This window comes from Dromiciops gliroides, chromosome 1, assembly GCF_019393635.1.
Source record: "Dromiciops gliroides isolate mDroGli1 chromosome 1, mDroGli1.pri, whole genome shotgun sequence".
In the NCBI taxonomy this organism is placed as follows: Eukaryota; Metazoa; Chordata; class Mammalia; order Microbiotheria; family Microbiotheriidae; genus Dromiciops; species Dromiciops gliroides.
Window position 1 is genome coordinate 304,296,589 of NC_057861.1, and position 13,931 is coordinate 304,310,519.

The 13,931-nt window shown below is 36.5% G+C and overlaps 1 protein-coding gene across 8 annotated transcripts in view; it reads right to left on the bottom strand.

Annotated features, from left to right (window-relative positions):
• The window catches only part of NEDD4L (NEDD4 like E3 ubiquitin protein ligase), a 478,713-nt gene that overhangs the window by 15,630 nt on the left and 449,152 nt on the right, over nucleotides 1-13,931 (bottom strand). For all 8 annotated transcript variants that reach the window (XM_043980385.1, XM_043980391.1, XM_043980397.1 and 5 more), the window contains 6 exons: nucleotides 12,888-12,961; nucleotides 12,049-12,109; nucleotides 8,134-8,193; nucleotides 5,260-5,367; nucleotides 2,103-2,199; nucleotides 1,252-1,324 (listed from right to left, as the gene is read on the bottom strand). In XM_043980385.1, coding sequence (XP_043836320.1) covers nucleotides 1,252-1,324; nucleotides 2,103-2,199; nucleotides 5,260-5,367; nucleotides 8,134-8,193; nucleotides 12,049-12,109; nucleotides 12,888-12,961 — 473 coding nt within the window. The remainder of the gene's footprint in view (nucleotides 1-1,251; nucleotides 1,325-2,102; nucleotides 2,200-5,259; nucleotides 5,368-8,133; nucleotides 8,194-12,048; nucleotides 12,110-12,887; nucleotides 12,962-13,931) is intronic.

The window sequence follows — 13,931 nt, forward strand, 5'->3', positions numbered from 1 at the left end:
GTCTGAGATAATTAACAATAAAGAGGTTGATATATTACTAATTGGTGAGAAAGCATCAAATATATCCTTATTTTAGCCTAGGATTCGGGATAATGAGAATGAACATGGTAACGAAGCTCACACTATAAAACCCTGTTACACAGAGAAAGGCCCAGAGCACATTGGGTGAAATCCTCATAGACTATTTATGGGAGATGACGGACAAGATTTGCAGTTCATTTGCGAAGGATGAAGAGGCACAGATAGATTTCCTACCACACCACTGGAGGAAATATTTGTATAAAAGAAATGAAAGACCCAGTTCAATATTAGGTTCTCCTGTCATTTCGATGTCTTAAATGATTTGCGTGAAAACACTGGCCATTGAAGAGTCAGTAAAAAGCCTTCTTTTTCCTTTTTGTCCATGAGCCAGATAATCCAAGTAAATTGGGTCAGACATAACCTTCAGATACCACCACCCCCTTTTTTAGCTATTTTGGTTGCTAGGAGTTTCTTTGCTATGATAGGCCTTTTTCCTCCTATAGCTTCTTTTTGGTTCAGACATTTCAGATGGCTTAGGTCACTGGTGCCAAATAGAAATGGACCTGTCCCGGTAGTTTCATGATATAGAAAACCACAAATCATGGTGAATGACTATAGTCTATAAGAATAAAGTCTACAGAAGTCATTCACCCATCATCTATGTTGTATGGTATTTTTATTAATTTTGTTAAACATTTCCCAATTCCATTTTAAGTTGGTTCTGGCGCTAGGCCCCAGTGGAATTTGACACCTCTGCCTTAGGATGCTAGAAGGCTGCTATCTTAACACAGATTGTTTATGCCCACATGCCTTGTTGTCCATTCACATACTGTTTTAAATGACATCACCCTTCCCAGGACACATTTCATATCCTAGGCTATAAATTACTTGACGGCAGGAGATATCTATGTTGTTTTCTTTCTATGGCATCTAGTGAAGTGCAACAAACAATTAAGTGCTTGGAATGCTCTGTGATGATGAAGATGACAGTAAGGAGTATTTTAAACATGGTTTAATCAATATTCTCACCAACTTGGTTCCATTTGATATTAACATAAGTGAAAATTACCTATCTTACTTTGTGCTTAATGGTACATGACATTTTTTTTTCTTTTCTAATTTTGTATGTGTTTAAAATTTAAAAAAAAATACCAAAAAAGTATGCTCACCATATGTGTATTCATCTATGACATAGTTTCATTTTTTTTTTTGGTCCCTTTCCTCACTTACCATGTGTGAGCTCTGGGCAATTTCTCAGGGCTTCCCCATTGCTCTATTGTAAACAGCTGAGGACCATTTGAACCTAGATTAAAGAAGAAAATAGAATTTTACATGTACTCTTGATAGTAGATTTAACCTGAAAAGTGAAAAATGCATGAGGAGGAAAGAACTAGGGAGAAAAATCAGTCTACTTAGGGTCAGGGTTAAAAAAACAAAAAGAGGGTATGGCCTCCAACCTATTCCTTAGCTTGCCTGTTCAGGTGCAATATGCTATTTAGTGCCTGGTTAAATAAAATCCTTATATGAATTCACAATTTAAAATTTACATGATTTTCAACATGGAGTCTTCCCCACATCTCATACGCATGCAAAAATGGTCCTGAAACCTTTAAGCTGGAAGTGAGTAATTTAAATTAAACACTACTACTAAGAAAAAGATGTAATAAAGTCATTAATATGTGGTATATAGAGAGCTTTGCTTATGTATGTTTTAATACATTGCAAACAATGAACTCAATCTCCTGGAGATGGTACACTCAAGGTAGTGATTGCTTATTCTATCTAGTACATGGCCCACATAGGAGTTTCCCAAGTCTGATTATTTTGTTTCTTTTTACTAGTAACAAAACCAAGGCATTTTGCATGAAAGCATGAATCATTAGGTTATAATGTAAATATAATGAAATGCATTTACCTAGAGAGACCTACACAAAACAAATTTCTGAGAACACAGAAAATACTAAGCTTGGTAAAGATGTCTAGAGGAGGAATCATTTACCCTTATTCAGCTCCATCTTGGAAAACATGTTGGCATGTGTTTCCAGGAAGGGAGTTTTCACTTAACATATTCTCTTGCTTACCATAAAGTTCAGCAAATCCATTCATAGGCACGCGGGATGTCCCCGTAACGAACTGCAGTAACCGGATACGCTTCTCAGCATCCATCAACAATACGGCCTATTAACAGAGATATAAGGTCATTATGTTTCCTATGCAGTACTGCAGCACATGTTTCAGTAACTTAGACATTTTAAAAATCATTTTATTTATATTGTAATATAAAACCTAGACAGTCAACTCTGAAAACCAAGACATATTTTTGAATGTCGCCACAATGCCAGCCTTTCTAATCTTAGAAAGAGATCAAATACTCACAATGTCTCTTTTGTCTGCCAATATGTCAAAATACATCATATAAAAATCTAATGTTGATAGCATCATCAACCTTATGAGTCTGTCTATGGTGATCCCCTCCACCCAAGGTCAATTATAAACAGAAGATATTATCTAATCTTTACCAACAACAGAAACTCAAGGTACAAACCTGGGTTTCCTATTTGAGAAATCCTCTAATCAAATGGTCTTTAAACGTTTTGTGAGTGTCCTGTACCCCTTTGGTGGTCTATTGAAGCATATGGACCCCTTCTCAAAATAATGTTTTTAAATAAATAAAACATATAGAATTATAAAAGAAACCAATTCTATTGAAATAGTCATTAAGGTATTAAAAAAAAAAAAAGTTCAGGGACCTCAGGTTAAGAACCCCGGCTCTAATCAATGGTTACAAAAATAAAAGGAATGACATTCTTTAAGATCCTCAGTCAATCAACATGCATTTTCAGGTACTGACTATGGGCTAGGATTTGTGCTAGTTAGCTGAGAATATAAAGACAAATGCAAAACAGCCCCCAGCTCTAAGGAACTTACATTATGTAATGATTGGAATGATGCCACCTACTGGAGACTTGCTCCACCATGAGGAAAATGCCTCAGAGGCATTGTGGCTTTTCCTTGGCGTCAGGAAATGACATTTGCTCATGGAGGCTGTCTATCAAGGCTACCAGCCAACCAACTTGAGGAGCCTCCTATGGTCTGGGAGGAGACAGGAAGGAGGAAAGGGAGCCTGCGGGAGAGCTCTGGGGCTTTTTGGGTTCCTGACTTGATGGTGGTGGCAGCAGAGGACTTCACAGGAAATTTGAGGAAAGATAGGAATGCCAGGCTGTTGGAATTCTGTTCTCAATCTTTTTCTTTCTATTTTCCAATAAACCCTTAAAAACCTAAACTCATTTTATCAGTAATTTTAGTCAGTTTCCCCCAAAACTGGGGGAACAGATTAGAATCCACATTTAGAATCTTAAATTACACAATTCTAACTGGGAAGACAAAATACACCTAAACAGGTACATACAGTATACTGATAGAGCCAATACAAAGTCACCTGGAGGATGGAGGGGAGTGTTATCAATATGGGAGCCAGGAAAGAGCTCTTATATAAGGTAGTGTTTGAGTTTCTGAATCCTGAGGGAAACCAAGGATAGTAAGAGCTGATGGGGGGGGGTAGTCAATGAAAAAGGCAAAGGCAAGGAGATGATAGAGTGGGATGGTGGAGGTGACATGGTCACATACCAAGAATAACAATGAGGTGAGAATGGTGGGACTTGAGTACGTAGCGGTGTAACAGGCGTAATATGATATGTAATGGAATAAAAGGGCAGCTAGGTGGTTCAGGGGATAGAATGCTGGATTTGGAGTCAGGAGGACTCATCTTGAGTTCGAATCAAGCCTCAGTTTATTTACTAGCTAGGTGACCCTAGGCAAGTCACTTTTTGGGGGAGGGGCTTAGTTTCTTCATTTGTAAAAATGGGCTGGAGAAGGAAATGGCAAACCACTCTGGTATCTCTGCCCATAAAACCCCAAATGGGGTTTCGAAGAGTCAGATACAACTGAAAAATGACTGAACAACAACAATAAGCATACAAAAATGTGCAATGAGGTATAATAAGACTGGAAAGGTCGGATGGGGCCGGATTGTGAAGAGCATTAGATACCAAATAGAGGTGTTTACAATTTGATCCCAGAGGTCTTAAGGAGACACCAGAGTTTATGAAATAGGAGAGTAGCATGATCAAATTTGTACTTTAAGAAAATCCCTTCGGTGGCTACGTCAAGGGTAGATTGGAGTAGAGGGAAACTAGGTTCTTTCCTAGTATAGATGATGAGGACCTAGACTAGGATGGTTATGGTGTGAGTAGAGAGAAGGGAACATATGAGAGAGAAACATTTGCTGGAATGCTGTTCTCTTCACTGTACGTGCTACTAATGCTGTCAGGTCAAAATACAAAGCATAGTAGAGGAAATGAAATCTTTATACTTCTGATTTACTAAGATTCAAAAGAGTACGAAAAGAAAGGAAAGGAAGATTCTTTATGCTCCAACTATGGTTACACCCTCACCTAATCACAAGACTAGGATTTCGAGTAGTTTCTCTGCAAGCCACACCATCTATCTGTGTTTCCACTGGTATTTAAAAATAAAACGAAGGGGAAAAAAAAATCTCTCCTGGTTTTCTTTTTATCCATTTTGCAAATGTGAAGCCTTTTGTTGACTACACTTTTGAAATCTCTCCATCTTCTCCCCATTCCAAATAGATAATGGTACTAGGATAGTTAAATTACATTAAATCTTATTTTACATTACTCATTCCTGAAGCAATCTAATCTCAAAATATTTGGCAGATTTCCTTAGAAAATTAGGGACAGGTTCTTTGGAAAGAATGATATTTTGGAAAAGGATAAAAAATTTTCCAATCTCAGTTATAACATATGGGGAGAGTACATTTGTTTCGGTATTGATGGATGATATGAAGAATTTTGAAGATGCTCGTGTATGTTATTTACGAGTCAACTTTTCCTTAGTCTATATTTCCTAGTATTAAGGGAAGGGAATAATTTATAGACTTACCATTAAGCATTATCTTCTAAATTCTCTTTCTTATTACTTTTCTATTAAGTACCAATCTAACTACCTTTTGCTCTGCGTTGATAATAAACCAAAGAAGAATTTTTAATAATCTTCAAATATAAATACTATGATGAAAATAGCACAAGGGATAGCAGGACATACTCCTACTATAGATAAATATAACCTATGTACAGAAAAATAGACAACAGAACAATTAGTACAACAACAGCCAGTCCTAGAATAGCAATGTGGCCATAGTGTGGGACTGGGGCTTACCTTCCAGAACCACTGAATGACGGGGTGATTTGGGCAGTAGCCGTTCTTGTAAATAGCATGTTGTCTCCAGTCGTTAACATCAACATCTCCAAGGCCACACATCAGCAGCTATTTAGAAAATCAATTCAAGTTTAAATGTGGAAGGTCTAAAAACTGAAAATCACATGGATGATTCAACCTACTTCCATCACTATTATTATAAAAACAGTTGCTTTTTTTTAGATCAAAACGTCCAAAACCCAATTCATCACCTTTCATAAAAACAAATGGAATAAAGATCCTATTTACATGGGTGGTAATAAACCAAAGGGATGATCATTTGCATCACATGAAAGGCACTGTGACTTTAGTGAACAGAAGGTTAGCCTCACAGTCAGAAAGACCTGGGTTCAAGCCCCATCTGCGATAAATACTGGTTGCATTGCCCTGGGCAAGTCACTGAGCTTCTCACTTCCAGGCAACTCTCTAAGACTAGAAGTTGCAGAGAAGGTATTAACTTGGGAGAAGAAATTCTTCACTAGGAATACTCTAAACACACAAAATCACAAATCTGCTTTAAAAAAAAAAAGAGACAGATTTCCATTTTTTAAAAAATAAAACCAGGAGATCTATTAAATCCCCATCCTGCTCTTCCCAAAATACATTAAAGATTTTTTAAAAATCATCATATTAGGGGGCAGAGCTAGGTGGCTCAGTGAATAAAGCACTGGCCCTGGATTCAGGAGGACCTGAGTTCAAACCCAGCCTCAGACACTTGACACTTACTAGCTGTGTGACCATGGGCAAGTCACTTAACCCCCATTGCCCTGCCCCCCCCCAATACATCACATTGGGGCAGCTAGGTGGCACAGTGGATAAAGCACTGGCCCTGGATTCAGGAGGACCTGAGTTCAAATCCAGCCTCAGACACTTGACACTTACTAGCTGTGTGACCCTGGGCAAGTCACTTAACCCCCATTGCTTGGCCAAAAACAAAACAAACAAATAAACAAAAAATATATCACATTAAGTTCTTTGGGGGAGCGGGGGGTTTACTTACTAAACAGGTGTATTGAATTGTACTGATGTTCAATATTGTCATTAATAAAAAATACAATCAGTACAGTATTTGGTTTGTTAGACAAAATGAGAAGCTTTATAAAAATTGTCTCCCTTTCAAACAGCTACCATCTCCACTCAGTTGCCCACCCCAGCTTTCCATTCTTAATGGGCCTTTCTTTATTGTGCCTCTCTCCATCTTGTGTCATGGTCATTATCCCCACCTGACCAATTCTTGTGGTTTAGAGTCTTAGCTTCCCTCAAGGAATGGGTACTTGTACCAATATTTGATGACTGTGCATAGGAAATGATTCCGAATTCATGACTGCTCAAAGTCATACAATCCTCAATCTCACTCAAAAGCGAAGGGACCGAAGACAATAAAATAGGTCATGCATTGCTTTCAATTCAATTCATTAGCTCTAAGCATATCTGTTGTCGAGGCTTCTGTGTTAATTAGTTGTTTATTAACACTGTTGATTGTTTTTTCTAAGTTGTGACTTACACATTTAGCCTAGGTTTTCTTATTGTATAAATCTGTTACCAGAGAAGACATTCTCTTAGTTTGATATAATTATAGTGGCAGACCAGTTCATGAAAACTGGGACTAGGGGATCTGGGTCATGAGTGTTCTGCTACTAACTAGTAAAGTGGTTTTGTACAAGTCAGAGCTCCAGCTTCCATAGGCTTAAGTTCCCTCCCATATAAAGTTATGGAGTTGGGGGCAGCTAGGTGGTACAGTGGATAGAGCACCAGCCCAGGATTCAGGAGGACCTGAGTTCAAATCCGAGCTTATACCCTTGACACTTACTAGCTGTGCGACCCTGGACAAGTCACTTAACCCCAATTGCCTCAGAAAAAAACAAAAACAAAAACAAACAAATAAAGTTATGGAGTTGGATTAGATTATTTCTAAGGTCCCTTCTAGCTCAGTAATTGCATTAAGACAGTTTCCACAGGGGCGGCCAGGTGGCGCAGTGGATAGAACACCAGCCCTGAATTCAGGAGGACCTGAGTTCAAATCTGGCCTCAGACCCTTGACACTTACTAGCTGTGTGACCCTGGGCAAGTCACTTAACCCCAATTGCCTCACCAAAAAAAAAAAAAAAAAAAAAAAAAAAAAGACAGTTTCCACTATCTAAGGAAAGGACCTCAGCTGAAACGGGTTCAAACCCAAGGTCTTTCATTTATCATTAGCTAAAAGTCAAAAATTGGCTATCTCCCCCCACCCCCGACTTCTAGATTCTAATCTTGACTTGGGTATTGAATTTCTCAACAGACTCTTTTAACACAAAAAGGTGATTATGGCTTCCATATCTATTTCTTTAACTAATACCTGATATAGATTGTTAGCACTATAGTTTTGCCTGGCTAGCCTGGTGGCTGTTTACCACAACTCAGCTGCCACCAACAATGCAGAAAGAACTCTAACTCAACAGTGCAGCAGTAGGGTCCACATAGAGAACATAGTTCAGGGCTGGGACTTCATACAGGTTCCCTGGAACGATTTGGGGAAGTGGTTGAGAAAGCTGCTTATGGATATAGTATATATCTGTATGACTTCTCAGGGCCATGATCAAACCCAGACTGGTGGATCTCTTAAGATTCGAATCCCTCTAATTGATATTGCTAAATGAGAGTGGACTGTTAAGTTCGCCATGACTCAGGTCCTCATTTTCTCCAAACAAATAAAACCTATGCACAGTATAATTTACTTATCCTTTCTTTGTAGAACATTAAAAATTAGAGCAAATAAAGATGTGTAGTTGGTAGAAAAATGAAGAACCTTTTGATATACTGTTCAAAAAATTATAAAAGATTTAAAAGGCAACAAACCTCTAACTCATTTTCATCAAAAATCTTAATCAAATCAATAGGAAGCAGTTCTGTGAACCCCTAAAGGAAAAAAGAAAAAAAAATGAACACATTATCTGAAAACTTATTTTCTCAAAGTTAAGCTTAAAGTAGACATGATTTATGTTCTTAACCAAATAATTTTTTTTTTAAAAGCCAGTTATTCATTTACAGGCAATAGCATCCATGCAATTCCAGTTGTAAAATGTTATTCATTTTTTTCTTCCAAATAGTGAAAAACCTTGAAAAATGGTTTAGTTACTTCATTTTCAACAACCCATAAAAGGGAAACTTAAATTGGGTGACTACAAGTATGTGGATTCTAAAACACATCCATGATACATTCGAGTGAGTCAATATGTCCTAAAAATATACAGACCCACAGATGATGAATAGAATATCTTAAAATAACATAAACTCAATGTATAGCAAGAGAAAATAATGCAGTCATGTAATACAGAAGAAAGGGCAATGAACAAAGAAAGTCAGGAGATTTTGAGTCTTGTCTCTGCCACCAATCATCTCACTAGCTGTGGGCTAATTCTCTTAACCTCTGTGCCTCTGTTTCTTAAACCTTCAAACTAAATGATTGGATCTGGATGATTTTTTAAATTCTATGATATAGGGAGTTTCTACTCATGGCCTTATTCCTTATTATAGCTGGGGATAAACTTTAATTATCTTGTCAAGAAGAACCAGAGGAATTTTCTAAAGTAAATTAAAATTTGGAGGCTTTTTTTCCCTGCTAATAAACTTTATAAAGCCTTAAAAAAACATCTCTCATTTTGAGAAGGTGAAAATTTTGACAAACTTTGCAAACAATTTAGAGGCAGTCTGATGGGGTGTATGTAGTCATTCTCAGGATATTTTTAATATATAAAATCAAATACATTGGATTACAAATAAGCCAATTAAATTGAAGTATAGTCATCAAAATATTTTTACAAATCAAGTTCACAGTCCCTAGGTTATAAACCCCTGATTTAGACCAAGATCTCACACTACATATCATAATAAACTCCAAAGGGATATATATCCTAGATATAAAAAGTCACATCATAAAAACATTAGAGAAACAAGAAGAAAAAACTTCATAACTATGGATTAGGAAAGAGTTCATTACAGACATGGGATAGAGAGGAACAGAGAAGATAAAAAGGACAATTCTGATTATGTAAAATTGGAAAGTTTTTGCACAAACAAAAATGCATGCAGTTAATTTTAAGAAGGAAAAAAGGTAACTGTAAAAATATTTGCAACAAGCTTCTCTGGTAAAGATCTGATATTCACAATATGTAAATAACTGACTGAAAAATAATAATTTTAGCCATTCCCAAATAGTCAAAGGATCCAAACAGGTAGTTTTCCTTTTCCCTCTTCAAAACATTTATTTTTATTTATTTTTGTCATTAAAAATTTTTTGGAGGTCCAAATACTTTCCCCCTCTCCCATTCCTCACCTACCCATTGAGAAGGCAATCAATTACACATGTGAAACCATGCAAACTATATTTCCATATTAGCCATAGGGCAAAAAAACCAAGAAAAATAAAATGAAAAAAATTATACTTTAATTTGTACTCAGAGTTCATCAGCTCTCTCTCTGGAGGTGGATAGCAGTGTCATCATGAGTCTTTTGGAATTGTCTTGGATATTGTCTTGATCAGAGTAGTTAAGCCTTTCACAGTTGATCATCATTACAATACTGCTGTTACTGTGTACCTTCTGGTTCTGCATCAATTCATAGAGATCTTCCAAGATTTTCTGAAACCATCCTGTTCATTATTCCTTATAGTACAATAGTATTCCATCATATTGATTTACCACAACTTGTTTAGTTCTTCCCCACTTGGTGGGCATCCCCTCATTTTCTAATTCTTTGCCACTACAAAGAGCTGCTATAAATGTTTTTGTACATATGGGTCCTTTTACTTTTATTTTACTCTCTTTGTGATACAGACTAGTTAGTGGTATTGTTGTGTCAAAGGGTATACACAGTGAACACGTAGTTTTCAAAGGAAGAAATCTAAGCAGTTATATAAAAAATGCTCCAAATAACTAATAATTAGAGAAACTGAAATTAAAACAAGCCTGAGGTTATACCTCACACTTATCAGATTTGTGAAGATGACAAAAAGGGAAAATAAAATGACAATTGTTAGAGGGCATACAGGAAGATTATCCCCACTGATAAATGATTGTTGTTGGAACTATGAACTGGTGTAGCCATTCTGGAGAGCAGCTTGCAACTATATCCTATACCGTATATTCCCTTTGATCATTACTTGGTCTATACTCTCAAAGAATTCAAAAAAAGAGGAAAAGGATCCTTATGTACAAAAATATTTATAGCAGCTCTTTTTGGATGTGGCAAAGAACTGGAAACTAAAGAGGTGTCCATCAATTGGCGATAACAAATTGCGGTATATGAATATTATGGCTATTAGACCATAAAAATAATGAAAATGATAATTTCAGAGAAACCTGGCAAGACTTGAATGAATTGATACAGAATGAAGTAAGCAGAGCCAGTAAAACAATACATACAGTGATCACAACATTGTAAAGACAAATAACTTTGAAAAAATTGAAAACTCCAATCATTGCAAGGACTAACCATGAAGCAAACTACTAAAGAACACATCCTGAGAGAAAGATGAAAGACTAATGCTGTAAAATGAAGTATATATATTTTTTGGACACACCAAACGTGTGGATTTGTTTTGCTTGCTACTAAGACTAGATTTTCCTTTTTTTCCCCCATGGTGGAAGTGAAGAGATGATTTGAGGGACAAAATGAGCTGGTCTTAGTATTTCTCTCCATCCCCCAAAAAAAGAAAATTAAGAAAAATGCTTTTTGAAGCATTTCTTTAAACAATGCATAGAAGAAAAGAGAGAAAACCTTTAAAAGTAACATGTTAAATTTGTTTACATTAAAAACAAGATATATATATATGTATAAATCAATATGATAAAGATTTGTAGTTTCACAAATAATCCTTTTCTGTTCTAGTATGTAGAAATATTAATGGGGGGGTGGTGTTTGTTAAATTCATAATAATTATTTTAAAAGCCCTTCACCTCCTCCCTCTAACTCTCATATCTCTGGTAAGGGATTTCCAGAGGTAAGTTTAGGATTATATTTCCTCAGGACATAATAGGGACATGGAAGGATGGAGAAATTGATTAACTTACTGAAATGGATGCAATTCTAGTGAATGCAAAAACAACAAAAAACAATCTAGCTAAAAGAATAGTTACAGGGATGTTTTACTATAATAAGGGGTGATTGATTATGCAGGGATTGTAGAGGTTAGTAAGACTACTATAGAAGAAAAAGATAACTGGGGGGAAATATATATCCAAAGCCAATATTCAGAGTGACAATGGAATCATTGAAAATGCCATTTATGACATTTGCTCCTTAACTTCAAAGTTGTGCAGAACTCATCACTTTTGAGAAGAATCTAGAAATGGTGGGCTTTTGTCCCTATGCTGTTGTCCTAAACCTCTAAACTATAATAAAAAAGATTGGACAAGGTTTAGGGACATTTGTTATGTAAATATCCTCTTTGAAAAAAAGCAAGAAGGTAATCCAAAAAGATGAGAAAAATAGATTATAGCAGAATTTTTATAAGGAGGAAAATAATGTGGAGATTTTCAAGTGCCTTTCTCCCATTGCTCATTGTTATATTTTCCTTGTAGACAGAGAAAAGGGAGTAAACTGCACAATTCTGAAGGATCTATTCTGTGTGTTTCCTATTCCTGTCCCAGCTTTGAGGTTATTGATCAATTCCATTATGCTACCCAAAATAGAGGGGTTGGGGGTAGGGGGTCCTCCCTCTACTTACTATGACTAAAGACACTTGAGCAACAAATGACAGCCAACACAACTTACCTCCAAGAAGGCATTCATTTGTTTTTGGACTCTGTTAACAAATCTCCACTGGATGACTAAGCTAATAGAAGGAAGATGAGACAACATTAAAAAAAATTTTCACTATCTTTTTGTTTATTAATTCATAACTTCATTAATTCCTTATCAATCATCAAAATGACTATAAGACCCAAAAAGGGTAGGAGAAGAGGCAAGGCCTTCTTCTTGGTATGAGGGTTTTCATCTATTTTCCAATATATAATTATGGAAGCTGGCAATAACCATTACATTGTGGAAGAACCTCCAGTAATTGGCACCCGACTGGATATGAGAACAGAAGAGAAGGTTTGGATTCAAAGATGACTTCAAGTCTTTGAGCCTAGGTGGATGAGAGGATGGCAATGCCCTCAAGAGAAATGGTCAGGAAGGGTACAGTAAACTATGTTGACAGCTTTCTTATACCATTACTTATCTAAGTGGAAAAAAATCAAACTTTAAGCTAGGCATTAGAACCCTGTTATGTAATGGCTACCCTCTCTGTCCTGGTCTCTGAAATTGAGAGACCCAGACTGGATATGCGAGTGTTCCAGGGAAGCACCACATGCTCCAGTTATCAACAACTTACCCTCCAGTGCATCATACCATCTGGACATGCATAAGGCCATTTAGTTTCTAGCAAAGTAAGCAAATATATTCAAACCAGAAAAAAAAAACTGGCATTCAGATTTTGGGGTTGAGCTCAAGGAGAAAAAAAAAATCTTGCCATTGAACAAGAAACAATAAAACTCGTGTATCTAGAACATGTCCAACTTGTTACTCTGGTTAATTTGAGAAAAGTTGTAAAATAGAGGAATACATACTCAATATATTCCCTTTTGTTTTCATTTGTCACCATTATTTCTGACCCATTTGGCTTCAGGTCCACTTGGTATGTCTGTGTTTTGAAAGACAAAGAAAAGACCACCATGAAATTACACTGGATGTTTTCTTAATAAAGTTAAAAAAAAAAAACAACAAATAGGTTATCTTATGTTCTTAATACCTATCAATTAACATGGAATGTACTAGAATGTCTAATGAGGTTTTTAGATTGGACTCCAAAAATCCTTAATACTTAAAGATGTCATTCATCATTGAAGGCAAATTATCTTAAGATTATTTAAGACTGAATCATACCCCAAACTTCATTACTGAATGAGAAGGTTGCTGCAGCAACTCCCAGATCCTAAGCACACAGCAAAGGGATTCACTCTGTTTAACAAAGGGGGATACATTTTAACCTGCAATAATGCAGAAAGCTAAATTTCAATATAAAAACCACTCTTGGTCCTACAGAATAACACATGGAACTAATTTTCTTTTAATAAGGCACAGGTTAGTTGTCAGTTCAATAGAAGAGTGTTGGGAGAAGGGGGTGGCAACGGGGAGAGTTCTATCAGGCCATAGGTAATGGCTGGGTGCTTTAACCATAATGGGAGGTCAGTTTCTACTGTCACAAAAGCTTGGCCAAAACGGGGGTAAAACCTGTAGGAAGGGGTGCCCATGCTGCCACAGCCACTAAGGGCCAACGGAATTCAATTCAAGCATTTTTAAAAGTTCCTACTATGTTCTGAGAACTGTTAAATGCTAGAAAGTGCTAGGAAGAGGAGTCGGATGGGCTCAAATTCCTACACAGAGCTGACAATCTAAGGCTGGGTTTTTTAAACCTTAACATATTGCTTGATACATACTAGGTAATTAATAAATGTTTGTTGACTTGATTAGGCAGCTAGGTGGAGCAGTGCACCAGGCCTGGAATCAGGAACACTTTGAGTTCAGATGTGACCTCAGATACTTACTAGCCAGTATCACTTACTCCCCACCATTTGTCACCAAATTAAAAAAAAAAAAAAGATAAAATACAA